We start from the raw sequence: 18,166 nt of genomic DNA on the forward strand, positions 1-18,166 counted from the left end.
GCAACAGATTTCTGTGTATTAATTTTGTAAACTACACCTTTACCAAATTCATTGATGAGCTCTATAGGTTTGTGGTAGCACATTTATTGTCTTCTATGTACAGTATCATGTCACTTGCAAACACTGACAGTTTAACTTCTTTTCCTGTTTTTGTTTCCTTTATTTCTTTTTATTCTCTGATTGCTGTAGGTAGGATTTCCAAAACTGTGTTAAATAGAAGTGGCAAGAGTGAACATCCTTGTCTTGTTTCTGTTCTTAGAGGAAACGATTTCAGCTTTTCACCACTGAGTATGATGTTAGCTGTAGGTTTTTTGTATGGGCTTTATAATGTTGAGGTGTGTTCCCTCTATGCCCACTTTCTGGAGGGTTTTTATTGTAAATGGGTTCTGAATTTTGTTAAAAGCTTTTTTTACACCTATTGAGATGATTATATGGTTTTTATTCTTCAGTTTGTTGATGTAGTTTGTCATAATCATTTTGTAAATATTGAAAAATGATTGCACTCCTGGGATAAATCACACTTGATCATGATGTATGATCCTTTTAATGTATTGTTGGATTCAGATTGCTCGTATTTTGTTGGGGGTTTTTGCATCTATGTTCATCAGTAATATTGGTATGTAACTTTGTTTTTGTGTGATATCTTTGTCTGGTTTTGGTATCAGGGAGATGGCAGCCTTAGAGAATGAGCTTTGGAGTTTTCTTTTCTCTGTAGTGTTTTGGAATGGTTTGAGAATAGATGTTAGTTGTTCCCTAAATGTTTGATAGAAGTCTCTTGTGAAGCCATCAAGTCCTGGACTTTTGTTGGGATTTTTAAAATCATAGTTTCAATTTCTGTGCTTGTGATTAATCTGTTTATATTTTGTATTCCTGATTCAGTATTGGGGGACAGTATCTTTCTAAGAATTTTTTCACTTCTCCCAGGTTGTCTACTTTATTGGCATTAAGTTGTTTGTAGTGATCTCTTATAATCCTGTGTATTTTTGTGGTGTCAGTTGTAACTTCTCCTTTTTCATTTCTTATGTTATTGATTTGAATTTTCTCCCCTTTTCTCTTGATGAATCTGGCTAAAAGTTTATCAATTTTGTTTATCTTTTCAAAAAACAAACTTTTACTTTCATTGATCTTTGTTGTTTTCTTTGTCTCTAGTTTATTTTTGCTCTAATCTTTATGCTTTCTTTCCTTCTGCTAACTTTGATTTTGTTCTTTCTCTAGTTTTATTTTTTAGGTATAAGGTTAGGTTGTTTATTTGAGACGTTTCTTGTTTCTTGAATATTGTATTGCTATAAACTTTCCTCTTAGATCTGCTTTTGCTCCATGCCATAAGTTTTGAATCATTGTGCTTTCATTTTAATTTTTCTCACAGTGTATTTTTATTTCCTCTTTGATATCTTTAGTGATTCATTGACTATTTAGTAGATATTTTATAGTGTTTTTCTTGTAGTTTATTTCTAATCTCATAGTGTGTGACCAGAAAAGACACTTGATGTAGTTTTAATTTTCTTAAGTTTAGCAAGGCTCACCTTGTGGCCTAGTATGTGATCAATCCTGGAGGATATTCTGTGTGCATATGAGAAGTAGTCTACTGCTTTTGGATGGAATGCTCTGTAAATATCAATTAACTTCCTCTGGTCCAATGTGTCATTTAAGACCTTTGTTCTTTGTTTCCTTTTTAATTTTCTGTCTGGATGATCTGTCCATTGTTAAAGACACCCACTATTATTATGTTACTGTTGATTTCCCCATTTGTGGTTGTCAGTATTTGCCTTACATATTGAGATGCTCCTATATTGGGGGCAAATATATTTACAGTATTATATCTTCTTCTTGAATTGATTTCTTGATCATTATATAATGTCCTTTTTTGTTTTAACAGTCTTTGTTTTAAAGTCTATTTTGTTTGATATGAATATTTCTACTCCAGCTTTCTTTTGATATCTGTTTGTATAGAATACCTTCTTCTATCTCCTAACTTTCAGTGTGTATGTGTCCCTAGGTTTGAGATCCATCTCTTGTAGACAGCATACTTGTAGGCACATCTTGTTTTTGTATCCACTTATCTAGTGTATGTCTTTTGGTTGCATTAAATGATGCATTTAATCTATTTACATTTAAGGTAATTTTCAGTATGTATGTTTCTGTTACCATTTTCTTGTTTTGGATTTGCTTTTGTAGGTGTTTTTCTTCTTTCATATTTCCTGCTTAGAAAGGTTCCTTCAGAGTTTGTTGTAATGTCAGTTGGGTAGTGCTGAAATCTCCTAACTTTTTCTTGTCTGTAAACCTTTTGATTTCTCTGCCAATTCTGAATGAGAGCCTCACTGGTTAGAGTGTTCTTGGTTGTAAGTTCTTCGCTTTCATCACTTTAAATATATCATGCCATTCCCTTCTGGCTTGCAGAGTTTCTGCTGCAGAATCACTTGTTAACCTGGTGTGAATTCCCTATGTTATTTGTCATTTGTCCACTATTGTTTTTAATATTTTATCTTTGTCTTCTCCTTCTGGGACCCCTGTGATGTGAATGTTGGTGCATTTAATATTGTTCCAGCAATCTCTTAGACTGTCTTCATGTCTTTTCATTCTTTTTTCTTTGTTCTGTTCTGAGGCAGCAATTTCTACCATTCTCTCTCCTGGGTCACTGATCCATTCTTCTGCCTCAGTTATTCTGCTATTGATTCCTTCTAGTGTATTTTTTATTTCAGTTATTGTATTGTTCATCTCTGTTTGTTCTTTAGTTTTTCTAGATCTTTGTTAAACGTTTCTTGTATCTTTTCTGTCTTTGCTCCCATTCATTTTCTGAGATGGTGGATCATCTTCACTTTCATTATTCTGAATTCTTTTCCTGGAACATTGACTACCTTTGCTTCATTTAGTTGTTTTTCTGGGATTTTATCTTGTTCCTTCATTTGGAACATAATCCTCTGTATTTTCTTTTTTTTTTTTTTAACTTTCTGTGATTGTGGTTTTAGCTTGAAGGCTGCAGGATTGTAGTTCTTCTGCTGTTTGCCTTCTGGTAGATAAGGCTAAGAGGCTTGTGCAAGCTTCCTGATGGGAGGGACTGGCAGTGGATAGAACTGGGTTTTGTTCTGGTGGGCAGGGCCATGCTCAGTAAAACTTTAATCTGCTTGTCTGCTGATAGTGTGGCCATTCTCCATTCCTGTTGTTTGACCAGAGGCTACCCAGCCCTGGAGTCTGCAGGCTCTGTGATAGGGTGACTTCCAGGAGGGCTCCTGCCAACAGGTACTTCTTAGGACTTCTGTTTCTGGTGCCCTTGTCCCTGTGGTGAGCCACTGCTATCCCATGCCTCTGAAGGAGACCCTCTAACACTAGCATATAGTTCTTCAATCTTCTGTGGGATAACCAATCCTTTGCCTTGGGTCTTGGTTTGCACAAGATTTTGTGTGTGCCCTGTAAGAGTAGAGTTTCTATTTCCTCCAGTCCTGTGGAAGACCTTCAGTCAAATTCCACTGGCCTTCAAAGTCAGATTCCCTGGGGTTTCCTAGTCCCTTTGTAGGACCCCTTGCTGAGAAGCCTGACATGGAGCTCAGAATCTTCACAACAGTAGAAGAACTTCTGTGATCTGTTCTCTAGTTCTAGGATGTACTCGGTGGGTATGGGATTTAATTTTATCATGATTGTGCCCCTCCTCTCATCTCACTGCAGTTTCTCCTTTGTCTTTGGACATAGGGTATCATTTTGTGGGTTCCAATATCTGCCTGTCAACGGTTGTTCAGTAGTTAATTGTGATTTTGATGTTCTCGCAGGAGGAGAGTGCACATCCTTCTACTCTGCTACTCTGAACCAATCTTCACTTCTTTTTCTATCTTTAAACTCCATGGTACATTATTTCCCCTACTTTATATAGTATCCTAGTCTTTTTTGCTCTACTGCCCTTCTGTTATGCCTGTCAGAGAAAATTGAAACTTTGCTTGATCCAGCTGTCTACCCCTCCCCTAAACCAGCAATGCACAGCTGAGCACTCAGAAATACATTATTTGCAATCATGTAGTTTGCTGCTACCATGGATTCATGGTTACTGAATTAATGTGGTCTCATAATGTTACTGATTTATCCTATTTTCCCTAGACACCTCTTTCCATTTCTCCACAACAGAAATTTCAGCCTTTGCACTCTTAAATCTCCAAACTTCTTACCTCCCATTTAACTTTTAGGAGATAACCTTGCCTCCTAATTCATATGAAATGAGAACTACCACTTAGAGCTCCCTCTACTTTTATGTACCAAACCTCGAAATTTACATATAATTTTACTCATTGTTTTTCCTCTTTCCTGCTGAAGTGAAGTAAGTAAGTATCTGCTTTGGTTAGTACTTCAGTGTACATTGAATTCTGTCCCTTCTTATCTACTTGGAAACCTCCATGATTCTCTAGTTTTTTCCCCCTGTATCTTCACCTCCTTACTTTCTACTACTGCTGCTGCTGCTGCTGCTGCTAAGTCACTTCAGTCGTGTCCGACTCTGTGCGACCCCATAGATGGCAGCCCACCAGGCTCCCCCGTCCCTGGGATTCTCCAGGCAAGAACACTGGAGTGGGTTGCCATTTCCTTCTCCAATGCATGAAAGTGAAAAGTGAAAGGGAAGTCGCTCAGTCGTGTCCGACTCTTAGCGACCCCATGGACTGCAGCCCGCCAGGCTCCTCCATCCATGGGATTTTCCAGGCAAGAGTACTGGAGTGGGCTGCTATTGCCTTCTCCATACTTTGTACTAGGTCTTTCCAATTAATGTTTAGACCAACTCAAATTTCCATGTGTTCTCAAAAACAAACATCTCAGACTTCCGTGGGAGTTTAGTGGTAAAGAATCCACCTACCAATGCAAGGAGCATGGGTCTGATCCTCAGTCTGGGAAGATTCCAGATGCTGTTGGGAGACTAAGCCTATGCACCATGATTACTGAGGTGACATGCTGCAACTACTGAAACCCATGTACCCTAGAGGCTGTGCTTTGCAATAAGTGAAGCCACTGCAATGAGAGGCCCATGCATCACAACTGGAGAGTAGCGTCCACTCACAACAACTAAAGAAAGCCTGTGTGCAGCAAAGACGACCCAGGATAGCCAAAAATAAGTGTGTAAATAAGTATAAAAAATTAAAACAAAAAGCAAACCTAAAGGAAAACAAACATGCCCTCACATGTAACAAAACAAGGCATAAAGAAAACCTCCCTCCGCCTTAGTTCCTCTCTACTCATTATCCTATCTGTCTCCTTCCTTTTACTTATTTTGTAATAGATTTGTCTAGACTTTTGATCTGTGCTTTCTCACCTTGTACATATTTCTTATCCCACGGAAAGTATACTTAAGTGTATGTGTCAGGGAAGGACCAGGGATTACATTGGTTAAATTATGCTATAAGGCCACTTATAATGAAATGGTAAATGCCTATTCAACTTAGGTCCAAAAGAGTCATTGCTGCTTTTGCTTACAGTACTGTTTTTGAGATTAATTTCCATTGTTGCATATTATCAGTAGTTTTTTTCTGGGTAGTATCTCTTTATGTGAATAAACCACAGTTTTCCAGTTTTTATATTTATCAACATTGGGGCTGTTTCCATTTTTTTGGCTATTATGAATAAAAATACTATGAATATCCTTTCATGAAGCTTTTTTTTTTTGTGAGCATATGTATATATTTCTTTTAGATAAATGCATAAGAGAAGAATTATTAATAGTTAACGTTATGAGAAATTGCTTAACAATTTTCCAACATATTTGTATGATTTTACAACTTATACACATGTGAGTTTTAGTTGCTCCACATCCTCCCAACATTCTGTAGAGCAAATCTTTATGTGAATTATTCTAGTGGGTGTGTAGTGATACAATTCTAATTTTAATTTACATTTTGCTGATTACTACTGGTGTTGAGAAATTTTTTGTGTGCTTATTTGTTATACGAATATCTTCTTTGGTGAAGTGTCTTTTATCCATTTTTTGGTAGGTTTGTATGTTTTACATTATTGAGAATTCTTTATACAATCTAGATACAAGTTCTGTTTGTCATATACAGGTATTATGAATATTTGCTTCCTATATATAGGTCACCTATTTATTTTCTTACTTGATTAAGTCCAGTAGATGCTTTTTTTTTTTTTTCCTTTGATGCTACATACTATCTGTGTTCTCTCTCTAAAGTGTTATTTGCCTACCCCAAGGTCATGAAAATAATCTTCATTTTTTCCCTAGCAGCTTTGTTGTTTTATTATTTATATCTTTTGTGAGTTTTGTGTGTGATAAGATAGGGTCCTGGGTTTTTTTTTTTCCTGTAAGAATATACAGTTGTCCCAGCTGTAATCACTTTAGTTCTAAGTGTGGTGGAAGGATAGTCCCAACCACTAAGATTTCTTTCTTATAATGTAACTTTTTGGAGTCATACAGAGTACTGTCCTATAGTTACTTTTCTTGTTAATTTTTATGTCAATGTTGCCAAGTGATCACCATTTTAGAACTCACCTTTTCACACATTCAAGTTCTTATATGCTCTTTCTGCACCTACAAAGGAAAGTAATTTGGCAAATAAAGACAAAAATGGTCAGTTTGATCCCTGAAAAATTAGGAAGACCACTGTTAAGCTCTCCAGCTTTATACAGTAGGAATGTGTTCTATAGCAGACCTGTCTCACTATTATTACACTTATGTCAAAGTGTAAACTGTCTACTTGAATGCTGTGTCACACTTTGATAGTCTTTTCTGTTGTTCAGTCATTAAGTCATGTCTTACTATTTGTGACCCCCATTGATTACAAGATGCCAGGCTCCTTAGTCCTCTACTATTTCCCAGATTTTGCTGAATTTCAAGTCCATTGAGTCACTGATACTGTCTAACCATCTTATACTCTGTTGTCCCCTTCTCCCTTTGCCTTCAGTCTTCCCCAGTATCAGGATTTTTTCCCAATGAGTCAGCTTTTTGAATCAGGTGGACAAAGTATTGGAGCTTCAGCTTTAGCATCAGTCCTTCCAGTGAATATACCAGGTTGATTTTCTTTAAGATTGACTGGTTTGATCTCCTTGTTGTCCAGGGGACTCTCAAGAGTCTTCTCCAGCATCAAAATTTGAAAGCATCAATTCTTCGGCATGCAGCCTACTTTATGGTCCAACTCTCACATCTGTACATGATTATTGGAAAACCATAGTTCTGATAGTCTTTTAATTAACTAATTTTCATTTCCTTAGCATGGCCTTGCCCATTAGAACAAGACCCAGTTTCCCCTTCGGTTAGTCTCTCCCATCAGGAAGCTTCCATAAGCTTCTTATCTTTCTCCATCTGAAAACCACAATCATGGAAAATTAACCAATCTGATCACATGGACCACAGCCTTGTCTAACTCAGTGAAACTATGAGCCATGCTGTATAGGTCCACTCAAGACAGATGGGTCATGGTGGAGAGTTCTGACAAAACGTGGTCCGCTGGAGAAGGGAATGGCAAACCACTTCAGTAAGCTTGCTTTGAGAACCCAATGAACAGTATGGAAAGGCAAAAAGATAGGACATTAAAAGATGAACTCCCCAGGTCGGTAGGTGCCCAATATGCTACTGGATATCAGTGAAGAAATAACTCCAGAAAGAATGAAGAGATGAAGCCAAAGCAAAAACAACACCCAGTTGTGGATGGGACTGGTGATGGAAATAAAGTCCAATGCTGTAAAGAGCATTATTGCATAACTGGAATGTTAGGTCTGTGAATCAAGGCAAATTAAAAGTGGTCAAACATGAGATGGAAGGAGTGAATGTTGACATTTTAAGAATCAGCAAATTAAAATGGACTGGAATGAGTGAATTTAACTCACATGACCATTATATCTACTACTATGGGCAAGAATCCCTTAGAAGAAATGGAGTAGCCATCATAGTCAACAAAAGAGTCTGAAATGCAGTACTAGAATGCAATCTCAAAAATGACAAAATGATCTCTATTCATTTCCAAGGAACACCATTCAATATCATGGTAATCCAACTCTATACCCTGACCATTAATGGTGAAGAACCTGAAGGTGAACAATTCTATGAAGACCTACAAGATCTTCTAGAACTAACACGCAAAAAAGATGTCTTTTTCATGATAGGGGACTAGAATGCAAAAGTAGGAAGTCAAGAAACACCTGGAGTAACAGGCAAATTTGACCTTGGAGTACAGAATGAAGCAGGGCAAAGGCTAATAGGGTTTTGCTAAGAGAAGGCATTGGTCATAGCAAACACCCTGTTCCAACAACAAAGAGAAGCCTCTGCACATGGACATCACGAGATGGCCAACACCGAAATCAGCCTGATTATATTCTTTGCAGCCAAAGATGGAGAAGCTCTATAGAGTCAGCAAAAACAAGACTGAGAGCTGACTGTGGCTCAGATCATGAACTCCTTATTGCCAAATTCAGACTTAAATTGAAGAAAGTAGGGAAAACCACTAGACCATTCAGGTATGACTTAAATAAAATCCCTTATAATTATACAGTGGAGGTGAGAAATAGATTTAAGGGACTTGATCTGATAGACAGAATGCCTGATGAACTATGGATGGAGGTTTGTGACATTGTACAGGAGACAGGGATCAAGACCATCCCCAAGAAAAAGAAATGCAAAAAAGCAAAATGGCTGTCTGAGGAGGCCTAACAAATAGCTATGAAAAGAAGAGAAGTGAAAAGCAAAGGAGAAAAGGAAAGATATACCCATTTAAATTCAGAGTTCCAAAGAATAGCAAGGAGAGATAAGAAAGCCTTCCTCAGTGATCAATGCAAAGAAATAGAGGAAAACAATAGGATGGGAAAGACTAGAGGTCTCTTCGAGAAAATTAGAGATACCAAGGGAACATGTCATGCAGAGATGGGCTCAATAAAGGACAGAAATGGTATGGATCTGACAGAAGCAGAAGATGTTAAGAAGTGGCAAGAATACACAGAAGAACTATACAAAAAATATCTTCACGACCCAGATAATAACGATGGTGTGATCACTCACCTACAGCCAGACATCCTGAAATGTGAAGCCAAGTGGGCCTTAGGAAGCATCACTACAAACAAAGCTAGTGGAGGTGATGGAATTCAAGTTGAGCTATTTTAAATTGTAAAAGATGATGCTGTGAAAGTGCTGCACTCAATATGTCAGCAAATTTGGAAAACTCAGCAGTGGCCACAGGACTGGAAAAGGTCAGTTTTCATTCCAATCCCAAAGGAAGGCAATGCCAAAGAATGATCAAACTACTGTACAATTGTACTCATCTCACACACTAGTATAGTAATGCGAAAAATTCTCTAAGCCAGGCTTCAACAGTACATGAACCGTGAACTTCCAGATGTTCAAGTTGGAATTATAAAAGGCAGAGGAACCAGAGATCAAATCGCCAACATTCACTGGCTCATCAAAAAAGCAAGAGAGTTCCAGAAAAACAGCTATTTCTGCTTTATTGACTATGCCAAAGCCTTTGACTGTGTGGATCACAATAAACTGTGGAAAATTCTGAAAGAGATGGGAATACCAGACCACCTGACCTGCCTTTTGAGAAATCTGTATGCATGTCAGGAAGCAACAGTTAGAACTGGACATGGAACAACTGACTGGTTCCAAATAGGAAAAAAGAGTATGTCAAGGCTGTATATTGTCACCCTGCTTATTTAACTTATATGCAGAGTGCATCATGAGAAACGCTGGGCTGGATGAAGCACAAGCTGGAATCAAGATTGCTGGGAGAAATATCAATAATCTCATATATGCAGATGACACCATCCTTATGGCAGAAAGTGAAGAACTAAAGAGACTCTTGATGAAAGTGAAAGAGCAGAGTGAAAAAGTTGGCTTAAAGCTCAACATTCAGAAAACTAGGATCATGGCATCTGGTCCCAGCACTTCATGGCAAATAGATGGGGAAACAGTGGAAACAGTGTCAGACTTTATTTTCTTGGGCTCCAAAATCACTGCAGATGGTGACTGCAGCCATGAAATTAAAAGATGCTTGCTCCTTGGAAGAAAAGTTATGACCAACCTAGATGGCATATTAAAAAGTAGAGACATTACTTTGCCAGCAAAGATCTGTCTAGTCAAGGCTATGGTTTTTCCAGTAGTCATGTATGGATGTGAGAGTTGGACTATACAGAAAGCTGAGCACCGAAGAATTGATGCTTTTGAACTGTGGTGTTGGAGAAGACTCTTGAGAGTCCCTTGGACTGCAAGGAGATCCAACCAGTCCATCCTAAAGGATATCAATCCTGAATATTCATTGGAAGGACTGCTGCTGAAGCTGAAACTCAAATACTTTGGCCACCTGATATAAGAACTGAATCATTGGAAAAGACCCTGATCCTGGGAAAAATTGAAGGCAGAGGATGTGATGATTGGATGGCATCACCAACTCAATGGACATGAATTTGAGTAAACTCCAGGAGTTCGTGATGGACAGGGAGGCCTGGCGTGCTACAGTCCATGGGTTCACAGAGTCAGACACCTCTAAGTGACTGAACTGAACTGAACTTCATTTCCTTAAGTGTGGAGAATTATCTCCGGAGATCTGAATCATGTACCCTTGTTTGAAATATTAAAATATAGTTTCCGTGAATTTGGAGATACGGAACTGACATTTAAAGTAAAAAGTAAATGACCTTGTCAAATCATGGGCCTAGAAGCCTAATTTGATAGTGCACAGTAACATGAGTGGGGAACAAATGATAAACCTGAATCATTAATAGCTCTTTATAGTAAGGAGTTTTGCTTAATATAGGGAAAAGGGCCATCACTTGGATGCCTTAAGCATGTTAATTACCTGATCAGTTTTGAGTTTTTAGAATATTACCCTGGAATGTTAGATCGGAGATGTTTGTCTTTCTTCATTCCAGCATCCAGCATAATATGGTATTTTCATAAGTGGTTCTCAATTCTGATCAAGTCATAGCCAAACATTTTTGGCCTCTTTATAACTTCATACTTAAGTAAGAGGGTTTTTTTTTTTTTTTGTAAGTTCTATCTTACAGCCTTAATAACTGAGCTGGTTATTTTTTTGTGGTCATGGATTGAATATTTTTAATAACCTATGTTTTAATCTGTATTTAAATATCACGGTCTGGATTGAATTCTTTTTCTGGAAGCAGAGACATATGTGAAAGCTTCATGTTTCTTATTTCTTTACATGTATTTTCTAGATTTCATAAGAGAGGTATAAATGGGCAATAAAATAAGTTCATTGGAATGTGACTGAGTATAACGCTATCTTTGTTTTAAAGGTCACATGTTATGCTTAAAAATATAGGTAGCAAATTGCAGTGCAAAATTTAGGTTAAGAAAAGATATTAAAAACTAAGTATTCTCTTTAATTTTAAAAGTCTTAAAGAACATACAGTTTTAATCAAGTAAAGTTAATTATGAATTGTTTTAATATGCAATTTAGGCATTAAATAAAATTAGCATTTTTTTCTTCCTTAAAACTGTGTTATCAAGTTTCAAGAATGTTAAAAACTTCTCTGATGATTTAATCTGAAATCATTCCTACAGCAAAATTCATAAATAATAAATATTATCTTATTAATCCATATTTTAGTTTAGCTGGATCTCAGAGCAAGTTAATTCCTCAGGGAATGTAGCCTTCTTTATGAAAGAAGGTGATGAGATGTAATCTCTAAGGAATTAAATTGTGAAAACAATCTTGGTATTGTACATGCTAATATAAATCTGTTATTCCCTTTCCGCATCTATCACAACACATTTTAAATTGTGGCTGATCTGATATGCAAATAGCTGTCTTATTAGAAATTGTGGCTGTATGTGCTAATGTCTCCCTGGATTTCTTGGGAGTTTGCTATCTAACCATCAAAGCAATAGAAATGAATGATGATTACTGCAAGGCTTTGAAGAACAAAGAAAGTCAGAGCAATTTAGAGGTTCTAGATGTGTGAGGCATTGACAGTTTGTACCATAGACATGGATGGGTTTCTCTATAGGTCTTTTAAAATAGCTCAATATGGTTATTAGGAAAGTAAAATATTTCCCATCTTCTTGCATTTTTGCAACTAATATTGATAAAAATCTGATTTTTATCATAGGACATATGTGTGTCCTCTAGGCTTTTTTTGTTTGTTTCAACATTTGTTAAAATGTATCCTTGCTTAAAAAATAGAAGATAATTTCAAAGACAAGAATAAAGTTTAAATTTTTGAAATTTTACATAGGAATTACCAATCACCTAAATAGAAAAACTAGTTCCTCTTTAATGTCTCTCCTAGGTTGGAATTCTCTTAAAGTTTTCATATTCACAGGTTATTATATACCTAAAATGTATCATTCATAGAGTATAGGCCCTTATATTGATAAAACTTTAGGTTATTTAGCTTTTTAATTTTTGCTATAGTTTTTTATATTTAAAGTATATTTTAGAGTAAATAAAGTTCAATTTACTTTGGTGAAAAGATAGTCTCTGTGAGTTCCTGACATTTTAAAAATTTACTCCAGATAATAAAAGAATAAAATACTGGCCTCTAAAGTGTTATCTTTATTTGACTCTTTGTGACCCCCATGGACTGTAGCCCACCAGGCTCCTCTATCCATGGAATTCTCCAGGTAAGAATACTGGAGTGGGTTGCCATTTCCTTCTCCAGGGCATCTTCCCAACTCAGGGATTGAACCTGGGTCTCCTGCATTGCATTGCATGCTTTACCGTATGAGCTACTAGGGAAGCCCACAGTGTTCTGTTTGTTTAGATGTTTGTTTAAATGACCAGGAAAGAACTGAGGGAAACCTAGTGAGTGACTGTGTTGGTAAGTAGCCTTAATAACTTGCTTTTTAAACATTTAAGCTATTCCATGAGGGTGAACAACAACAACAAAAAGAATAAATTAAAGAGGGAATAATATATGGTGCCTCTATTCATTTAAACTAACTTCCTTCCTAAAATGTATTGACATCTTGTCTAGTCTTACGCAATCAAGATCAAAATAACTTGAGTCCTATCTACAATTAACAAATGCAAAACACTTGCAAATGGAATTGCTATGTGAATAAATTATAATAAAATTATTGACATTTATGGGTTTTGTATTATTAGAATTATTTTTAATGTTCTGAATTATAACAAGTGAGAATATAGGATTAGGTGATGTCTTGGTTTCAATTCTGAAATTTAAGGATGTATTATCTTAGATGTAATAACTACATGGTTTATGAGATATGAAGACAATTTATTTGACTTTTTGTTTAACTTTGTACATTCCTCAGAGTCGGACATGACTGAAGTGACTTAGCAGCAGCAGCAGCAATTACTGTGATATTAAATCTGAAGATTATTATGAATATAAAAGTGATTTTAGGTGAATTTATAATTTTATTACATATAGGTAGAAATTATTACTTTGGAGATGTCTTTTACTGTATAACATGTGATCATTGTTATTATTGCTCTGTGTGACCATGTGTTAGTCACTCAGTCATGTCCAACTCTGCAACCTCATGGACTGTAGCCTGCCAGACTCTTCTGTCCATGGAATTTTCTGGGCAAGAATACTGGCATGAGTAGCCATTCCCTTCTCCAGGAGATTAATTTATTTATATTCCATTAACTGAAACTCAGTCACATGCCCACAGGAAGCTGAAATATGTAATTGAGTGTGACCAGGAAAGAAAAAAAGGAGAACATGCAATTTAGTAAATAGCTTTCCCTAAATTCCATATTTCTGATCATGAGTTAGCCATGTGCATCCTTTTTCCTGCCTGCCCAGTAGGGAAATCCTAAAGTTCTCCATCTCCAAAGTCATGGTTCTCAAGCCAGTACACAATCAGTGGTTCCTTGAGGTTTACAGATAATGAAATTTACCTACTATTCCCAGCCTCACCTGGCTTCTAATAAATAATAGTGAAGCAAAGGACAACTGCTTCATATCTCCGATAATTGTTCCCATTTAGAGGCAAGATGGGAAACACAGTGGGATCATGGATCCATGTTGTACAGGAGACCACTGAGAAGGCCCATTATAGTGACAGTAGGAGTTTCTTGCTTAGCCTCTAATTATGGTCTTTTTGGAGAAATTCCCTTCTCTGCCTTCTGGATGACTCCTCTTCCGGGTCACCTATGAAGTGCGTTACATATCCACAGTTTGTCTTCTTATGGCAACACTCTGTTGGTTTAAGTTTAGAGGGCCAAGGATTGATTGGTTTTCATTCACAGATGTTTTTAAACAAAGTTTCTGGTTTCCCTGTAAATACAATTCCCTCAGAGTTTAGTAACATTTTTACCATTTCCTTTTAGTTCCACCTGCCAGTAATCACACCTCAATTTCTTTCCTAGACATGGTTCTCAAGTCTGCTTTCTCTATAAACATCAGACCTCCTATGTCTCTCTATAGTGGCTGCCTCCAGGTGATCTGGAACAATAGCTTCAGGTGAGAAAGGAACATTCTTGATCTGCTCTTGATCCCCTCCTCCATTTTAAAACTGAGAGGTCTTAATGAGCACTTTTTTCTTCAAGATCTCATTAATTTTTTTTTTTTCTGCTATTTGGTATTTAGAAGTCGCCTTTTCCACACTTGTTCCCAAATTACTGGGCCCTCTAATCCCTCGTGGTTTTGCTTGTTAACTGGCTAGTTCTTGCCTGACTTCATCTTTATCCTGCAGCTCCTTCCTGGAAGCAGTGAGGGACACCTTCCAGGCCCCACTCTGGGGAACGCTAACGTCTATAATAGACCCCACCAATGTACATGATTTGGTCACAGTAGAATTTCATTTCTTTTTCAGTAGAGTACAATGAGGGTGAGAACTAAAATGTTGCCTGCCCTATCAGTGAACAAAGGATATTGCAGCCATCAAGTCATTACATTACAGCCGCAGGATGGTGAGCCCTGAGGGAACTCAGGATGGAGGCAAATGGGCTGGCCAAGCCCACCTCGCAGGCAGCCACAGCAGCCACCCCTGATGGTGTACCTGAGGAAGCTGGGGATGAGAAAGCACAGGGTGCTGGCCCCAGATGGCTGAAGTGCGTAACAAAGGAGTGATTTCAGTGAACCCGGGCTCCTGCATCTTCCCCTACATAGACAAGTGCTAAATTTCTTAAACTTGACACGTCTGGTTCTCTTTTATTAACAATAATCATGTTATGTTCCAACTTGGTCTTTTGTCACAAAAAAAACTTCTCCTTATCCTGGATCCCCGATTTGCCTTTTTGGAGCAGTCTCTTAGAGCTATTAGGTACGCTGTCTTTACTCTCAATTTGTAGATTATGCATTTTTTCAGTCGACAGTAGTAGTACGTAAGTGAGATAATACCCTCCTCCATCCCAAGCAGATCAGGATTCTGTGTCCTTACAAATATATCCTAGGGTTTGTCGGGGGATTGTTTCCCTTCTAGCCAACTGGAAGGGGAAAAAGAACACAGGGAGATTTTTTTAGTGTGCAGGTCTGGAGTGGCACACATCACTTCCGTTCATATTCTACTGGCAATAATTCAGTGAAATGTTTGACTTGAAGCTAGGAAATATAGTGCCAGGAAGAAACGGAGAATATGGATTTTGGTTGGTAGGTTGCATTCTGTGCTGCTACTGCTAAGTCGCTTCAGTCGTGTTCCACTCTGTGCGACCCCATAGACGGCAGCCCACCAGGCCCCGCCATCCCTGGGATTCTCCAGGCAAGAACGCTGGAGTGGGTTGCCATTTCCTCCTCCAATGCATGACAGTGAAAAGTGAAAGTGAAGTCGCTCAGTCGTGTCTGACTCTTAGCGACCCCATGGACTGCAGCCTACCAGGCTCCTCCGTCCATGGGATTTTCCAGGCAAGAGTACTGGAGTGGGGTGCCATTGCCTTCTCCCACATTCTGTGCTACAATATTTAAATTCAATAACAAGAATAGGATTTGAAAGATATGTTATGGATTAAATCAAACAGTGCATATAATGTAGTATACAAGAGGAAAAAATTTTCTTCTACCCTTACAGGCTCTTCTTGCTGGTCTAAGAATTAATATAAGACAGACTGACAGGTGACACTCAAACAAAAGTTTATAGCACGCATACATGGGAGACCCAGGAAAACAGAGTAGCTCATCAAAATGACTGAAACTCTCAACTTAAATACCATATTCAGCTCTATAACAGGGTGGTTTAATTGAGCCTTGATAGTATTTGATAAAATGAATGTTGCCAAGAAAAACATTTGGGAAATTTAATTACCAGCAATTGTATTTGAAATAATTTTGTAATTTTTATATTTTTTGATAATTTATTTGAAGTAATTTTATATTTTTTTCCAAAATCTAATGGGAATAACATACTTCCCTGTTGGCTCAGACGGTGAAGAATCTGCCTGCAATATGGGAGACCTGTATTTGATCCCTGGGCTGGGAAGATCCCCTGGAGAAGGGAATGGTTACCCACTCCAGTGTTCTGCCCTGGCAAATTCCATGGACAGAGGAGCCTAGTAGACTACAGTCCATGGGGTTGCAAAGAGTTGGACACAACTGAGCGACTTTCATTCACTCAATGGAAATAATTTTGGGAACAGTTACAGACTTTATTTTCTTGGGCTCCAAAGTCACTGCAGATGGTGACTGCAGCCATGAAATTAAAAGATGCTTGCTCCTTGGAAGCAAGCTATGACAAGCCTAGACAGTATATTAAAAAACAGAGACATCACTTTGCTGATTTGTCCGTCTAGTCAAAGCTATGGTTTTTCCAGTAGTCATGTATGGATGTGAGTGAGATTGGACCATAAAGAAGGCTGAGCGCTGAAGAATTGATGCTTTCAAACTGTGGTATTGGACAAGACTCCTGAGAATCCCCTGGACTGCAGGGAGATAAAACCAGTCAATCCTAAAGGAAATCAATCCTGAATATTCATTGGAAGGACTGATGCTGAAGCTGAAGTTCCTGTACTTTGGCCATCTGATGAGAAGAGCTGACTTATTGGAAAAGACCCTGATGCTGATGGGAAAGATTGAAGGCAGGAGGAGAAGGGGGCGACAGAGGATGAGATGGTTGGATGACATCACGGACTCAATGGACATGAGTTTGAACAAGTTCCAGGAGATGGTGAAGGACAGGGAAGCCTGGTGTGCTGCAGTCCATGGGGTCGCAAAGATTCAGACACAACTGAGCAACTGAACTGAACTGAATGGGAATGAGTCAAATGAATTTTTATCCATTGCTTTAAAAGCAAATTTTATGAAATGAATTATTCCTGTAGCTTTTAGACAGTCCTTTTGATTTTTTTAGGACTTCATCATAATTATTTTTTTTCTTTTGCAGCAGGCATCTTGGAGATCAAAGATGGGCAGAAAAGATGCCTCCACTATAAAACTTCCTGTTGATCAGTACAGAAAGCAAATTGGTAAGCAATGAATCCCCTTTGATACATTCTTATGAATTAAGATGAAGAAAAAAAAGCAGTTGTGTGCGATATTAACAAAATAACTTTTTCCTCATACATATGATGCACAGAATATGAGTAACAAGGGAATGCACAGAGGTTTTAAAGAACAAAAATAAGCGCAGCCTTATTTATCTATAAAGAAATACATTTTTGTACTTAGGATTTTTTGAAGCTCTTACAATTTTTATTGACTTGGTAAAAGCAAAAATACTTCTATTTTTATTCTTAAGGCTGTGTGCTTGTATGTAGTCAGTAATTTTAATATTATCATGTTTATTTCTTGTTATCCTTATGAAATCTTTCAGTTCTGTTGATGACTCTTGGTGGCAATAATGTGATAGCCTCAAAATTCTCCATTAAAATTTAACCTTAGTAAAATGGTGAACTAGAGAGAAGTCCAGTCATCAGCATAGAAAGATAAAAGGAATCTTCTCTGATTGAGACTGTGCTCTAAGTGCAGGATTTCCTACCCAATCTTTTCAATAATGCATGGAGTATTTACAAAAAATTACCTACATACTAGGTCACAATCAAGTCTCCTCAACTTTATAGAAGCAATATCCTACAACTAAAACTTTGAACAGTGTAGTAAATTAGAAATCGGTTAAAAGTAAAAAAGTTAACTTCTACGCCCCCCATCACCCTCTCTTCTTACATGTTCCTTCCTGTTCTCACCTGTTCCCATCCCTTTGGAAATTAGAAAGTAATTACAATAATAATTAGTTTAAAAAACTCTTCTAAATAACTAACAGATAAACAAAGAAGTTGCAAGTCAGAAAATAAGTAGAAGTAATTGATACCAAAAGACTATATACCTCTTTTATAAATAT

At 37.5% G+C, this 18,166-nt stretch overlaps 1 protein-coding gene across 8 annotated transcripts in view; it reads left to right on the forward strand.

The window, feature by feature from the left end:
- TRIQK (triple QxxK/R motif containing) overlaps window positions 1-18,166 on the forward strand; it is a 166,045-nt gene that overhangs the window by 45,245 nt on the left and 102,634 nt on the right. For 5 of the 8 annotated variants that reach the window (NM_001435310.1, NM_001435311.1, XM_059874499.1 and 2 more), the window contains one exon: window positions 17,213-17,294. In NM_001435310.1, coding sequence (NP_001422239.1) covers window positions 17,234-17,294 — 61 coding nt within the window. In that variant the 5' untranslated portion in view covers window positions 17,213-17,233. Of the gene's footprint in view, window positions 1-14,267; window positions 14,362-17,212; window positions 17,295-18,166 lie in introns of all 8 variants that reach the window. The other 3 variants (XM_059874498.1, XM_005215698.5, XM_059874500.1) reach the window with 2 other exon arrangements.

This window comes from Bos taurus, chromosome 14, assembly GCF_002263795.3.
Source record: "Bos taurus isolate L1 Dominette 01449 registration number 42190680 breed Hereford chromosome 14, ARS-UCD2.0, whole genome shotgun sequence".
Taxonomy (NCBI): domain Eukaryota; kingdom Metazoa; phylum Chordata; class Mammalia; order Artiodactyla; family Bovidae; genus Bos; species Bos taurus.